This window comes from Chiloscyllium plagiosum, unplaced genomic scaffold, assembly GCF_004010195.1.
Source record: "Chiloscyllium plagiosum isolate BGI_BamShark_2017 unplaced genomic scaffold, ASM401019v2 scaf_11386, whole genome shotgun sequence".
In the NCBI taxonomy this organism is placed as follows: domain Eukaryota; kingdom Metazoa; phylum Chordata; class Chondrichthyes; order Orectolobiformes; family Hemiscylliidae; genus Chiloscyllium; species Chiloscyllium plagiosum.
The window spans coordinates 26,767-31,557 of NW_025215360.1; the positions used below are offsets into that span (position 1 = coordinate 26,767).

General features: G+C 44.5%; 1 protein-coding gene across 1 annotated transcript in view; it reads right to left on the bottom strand.

The window, feature by feature from the left end:
• The window catches only part of LOC122548308 (BCL-6 corepressor-like), a gene marked incomplete at its 3' end in the record, with an annotated part of 82,376 nt that overhangs the window by 876 nt on the left and 76,709 nt on the right, over positions 1-4,791 (bottom strand). Inside the window, exon 8 of the mRNA XM_043686834.1 lies at positions 1,260-1,398. Within this exon, the coding sequence (XP_043542769.1) occupies positions 1,260-1,398 (139 nt within the window). The remainder of the gene's footprint in view (positions 1-1,259; positions 1,399-4,791) is intronic.

Consider the following 4,791-nt stretch of genomic DNA (forward strand, 5'->3'; position numbering starts at 1 on the left):
AAACCTTCGTCCTGGAGTTCAGAGTCTAATGGTATACCAGAAGGTTGATCCACTGCAGTTGACATTTGTATAAAAAACCTGGATTAGGGCATGGAATAATGGTTCAGTAAATCAGCCAATGGCTTCAAACTCGATGGAGTTGTCAACTGTGTCAAATGCTGCTGCAGGTTGCAGTGGGACATGTACAACGTGCAGAGCTGAGCTCAGAGGTCGCAAATAGAGATTAATGCGGGAACATGTGCAGTCATTCACTTTGGAAGGAATAACAAGAAGAAAAAATTCTGGGCTAAAAGTCATATTCTTGTAAGTTTAGGTGAGCAGAGAGATTTTGGTGCTAATGTGCATAACACTCTGAAAGTTACCACCCATGTTGATAGGTTTATTAGGAAGGTGCACGTTATATTATATTTATTGGGAGAAGGCACCGTGTGGGCGGTACGGTGGCACAGTGGTTAGCACTGCTGCCTCACAGCGACAGAGACCCGGGTTCAATCCCCGACTCAGGCGAATTGGGTCTGCGTGGGTTTCATCCGGGTGCTCCAGTTTCCTCCCACAGTCACAAAGATGTGCAGGTCAGGTGCATTGGCCATGCTAATTTGCCCGTAGTGTTTGGTAAAGGGGTAAATGTAGGGGTATGGGTGCGCTTCAGGGGGTCGGTGTGGATTTGTTGGGCCGAAGGGCCTGTTTCCACACTGTAAGTAATCTAATATAAAGGATTGGGTTTCACAGCCATGAGGTCATGTAACAGTCCAGAAATTGCGTATAGTTCTGGTCGCCACATCATAGGACGGATGTGCAAGCATTTGAAAGGGTGCAAAGGAGATTTACTACGATGCTGTCTTGTATAGAGGGAACGTCTTACGAGGAAAGACTGAGGGACTTGAGGTTGTTTATGAGAGAGAGATAAGAAGATTGGGAAGTGATTTAAAGTTGAGACTGAATCATGCCGAGTATGTGCTTTTCTCAATGAGGAGGAAAGGTGCAGAACGCCTTGCATTCAACAGTCGTAGACTCATCAACTTTCAGGGCTTTACAATGATCAGGGGATAATCTTTAAGTTACAATGATGAATTGTCGTTAAGCTGGACTTCTGATTAATATCGCAGGTTGCTTGCAACATGCAAGGGCCAAAGACCCTTTATTGCACAGTAATATGCGGTCCTCGAACTGTTCTTCAGCCTGATGTTGCAATCATCCCTGGTCACGATCAGTGAAATGAGCGCCTGGCGAGGATCAATCTCGCAACTTTGGCAGCTCACACTGTTCTCGAAGCACGGCAACCTGATCAATTTTCTCACTGGAGCTGGCACCACAGGATGACCTACGGCAACACAGGACGACCAACGGATTCTTGCCACTGAGGCCATGAATCCAATTACTCATTTTTTTGCTGTGGATCTGAAATGAAAATCAGCTTAGAGGTGGTTGTAATGAGAATGGATCATCGATCATGTCGCATCAGGCTCAGGAAAAAGACAGAAAAAAACTCGGGTGAAAAACAGATGTTACTGAATATAAGTTTACCGTGCCTTCCTGCGTTGATTTTACATCGCCACTGTCATGGGATTTTCCTTCCATCAGTTTCAACTCGTCACAGAATTCGATTCACTGACACTTCTCCAACTTCCTTCGGACAGTTGATACGACACAGTGACCCACATTGCACACAACGTCAACAATCGTCAGCATTACTACACCCAAGGATACGTGGCATGGTTTGTATAAATAGTAGAGATGGAGCAACATTATTCAGGGGCAAATTGGATTTCAGTTTAGATTAGTTTACATTCCCTACAGTGTGAAAACAAGCTCTTCGATAAACCAGTCCACACCACCGAAGAGTAACCCGCCCAGACCCATTTCCCTTTGACTGATGCATCTAACACTGCGGGCAATTTTGCATGACCAATTAACATGACCTACTCATTTTTGGATTGCGGGAGGAAACCGGAGTGCCCAGATCAAACCCACGCAGAAACGGGGAGAACGTGCAAAATCCACCCAGACTGTATTCAAGGTTGGAATCGAATCTGGGGCACTGGTGCTGTGGGGCACCAGTACTAATCAATGAGCCACCGTGCCACTGAAGATTAGATTTGAACTGTCCTCATTATGTTAATGTTTAAAAACCCGGGCCAGAAATAGCACAGACAGTAAGGAACATGAGGAGGCCACGCCTCCCGGCCCGGACATTCAAAATCATCATGGCTGAGCCAGCATATTAATGTCTTTTTTCAGCCTATCAACATCATCGTGTTGCCTATTGGCTAACAGATATTTATCGAACTCTACCTTCAATAGACATCGAAATTGTTCATTTAGGAAAAGTAGATTTTTCCTGTTTCAAGACAGTTGGGATTCTGCACGCATCATAACGGTTTTGCAGAGGAGCAGCCGAGTCTGTTCTGATCACGTTTCAAACCAAACTCGACTCTGGTGGAATTCGAACACACGACCTTTTTACAAAAGCTTCAACAACCACATAAAACGCGAACGCGCTTTCCATTGCGCCACATAGCCACACGGGCAGACGCGCCTAAGCACACCTTTGACTCGGGACTCTCAATTCACGTATGTCTGCTTTCGTCACAATTTCCAGTGCCTGCTGCTTATCCAAGTGTGCTCTGGGCATTCAAATGTTTGGCTATATACTGGTGAAATGTTCTGCTGACACTTAGCTTTACCACATTTTCATATAGTGAATTCCAGACAAACAACACCGTCTGGGTGAAAACATTTATCCTAAATCTATGAATCCCTTGTCTATTGCTTTTCATCTGTGCCACTGGTTATGATTACTTCCCTAAAACAAGCTCATTTCTGTCACACATATCTGTCCACTTCATAATATGTGCATGTTTATCAGTTTCTCACACAACCTTTTCTGCACTTACATAATCAGCCCCAGCTTGGCTTGTCTACCTTAACAACGGGAATGATCCAGCCATTGTCATTCTTATCATCTCCCATGCACACCATTTCCTGCAATCAGACGCTTCCTGCAGCCGACAATGGAAAAACGTTCTCTGAAGAAAAGCCAAAACGTATGAACAAAATCATTCGCTCTTGGAAATCTGTGGAGAGAAAGGAGAGTTAATGTTTGGAATTCAATGATCCGTCTTTGGACCTAATGGGACGTGTGGGTGGGGAAAGAATCTGGAAGAAGGCGGACGGGTTCTGAAATGATTGAACTCGCTGCTGGGTTCTGCAGACTGCATAGTCTGTCAGTGGAAAATGAGCTGCGATTCTTCCAGCTTGCGCTGTGACTTGAAGTATCACTGCAGCAGTCCGGAGTCTGAAATCGTGCCTTTGGAACACAGTGCAACATTCAAGTGACAGGAGACTGGAAGATCATGATAACCTTTGTTCCATACAGAGCGTCGGCGATCCCAGCTTTGTCATTAACTCTGTTTTTCATTTCCCATTGTGGAGAGATAACATTCTGAGGAGGAAGTACAGTTGCCTGGACTGAATGAAGTGCAGACAAAGCACTGAAAGGTGTCTCTAGAAAGTTACACAGTGAGGAGACATATCGTAACCCAGCAGGTCTTATTGCTTAGAAGCTAGAACATTACAGTGCAGTGCAGGCCCTACGGCCTTTGATATTGCACTGACCGGTGAATAAAAATGTGATGACCATCCAACCTTCACTGTTACATTATTATCCATATGTATGTCCAACGCACATTGAAATGCCCATATACTCAGCAAGTCTACGACTGTTGCAGGCAGGCTAATCCACGTCCGTATAGTTATCTGTCCTAAATCAATCGCCATTCAATTTAATGCTATGTCTCTTCGTGTTGGCCTTCACCGTCCGAGGAAAAAGGCTCTTATTGTCTACCCCATCTAATCTTCTGATAATCATATAAGTCTCGATTAATTCACCTGTCAACCTGCTTCGCTCCGATGAAAACAACCTAAGGCTCCTCAGACTTTGCTCGTAAGACCTTCGATCCACGCCAGTCAACATCCCAGTAAATCTCCTTTGAACCCTTTTCAAAACTTTCACATCTTTCCAAAATTCAGTGACTAGAATTGCATGTAATACTCCAGATGGAGCCCTACCGGGTGGTCAAGCCACACCTTCTGTGATTTTATGGAATGGTACTGTATGGGCAGTTGCTTGGATGCAAGGACTTCTGGACCAGGGGATCGCGAGAGAAAATGTCCTGCAATGTGGTGGCAAGATGTGGAGTTCAGTGTGATTGGATATTGGTGAAAGTGGAACATAATGTATACCTTCCACCGCTTCCTGCTTCCAGTAAGCATTTCAATTTGGCTTGCATTTCAACACGGGCACAGGGTACGGTTTCCAAGACAAACGTGTTTTCACGTTCACTGACACTGTGTCTCTCCGGGAGCTGCGTTCCTTCCCCACCCTGACTCATACAGCACCGTCCTTCCTGAAAAATATCATAGTGATCATGGAAGCAGATGTTTAAGTAACCCCCGTTTGGGAATGAAATGAACAATTTACAATTCCTAAACTTGTTTCATTTGTTCATTTGGCTAAATCTAGAATCTTGTGTGAAGATCTGCAAGTCACATTTTCGGATGGGTGTTAAAAAATGAGGAAAAAATATACAAACGACAAAACCTCGGAGGGAAAGAACTGATAGAATCCCTTCACTGCAGACAAAGACCTTTCGGCCCATTGAATCTGCAAATTTAATCTGTGAGATACAGAACTCACGCATAAATCAGCCTGAGACAAAGCCTTGGAAACAAGAACAATTTATTACAGCCTTGCAAGTACCGGACACTTCTGCAATCAAGCAGAAATGCGCG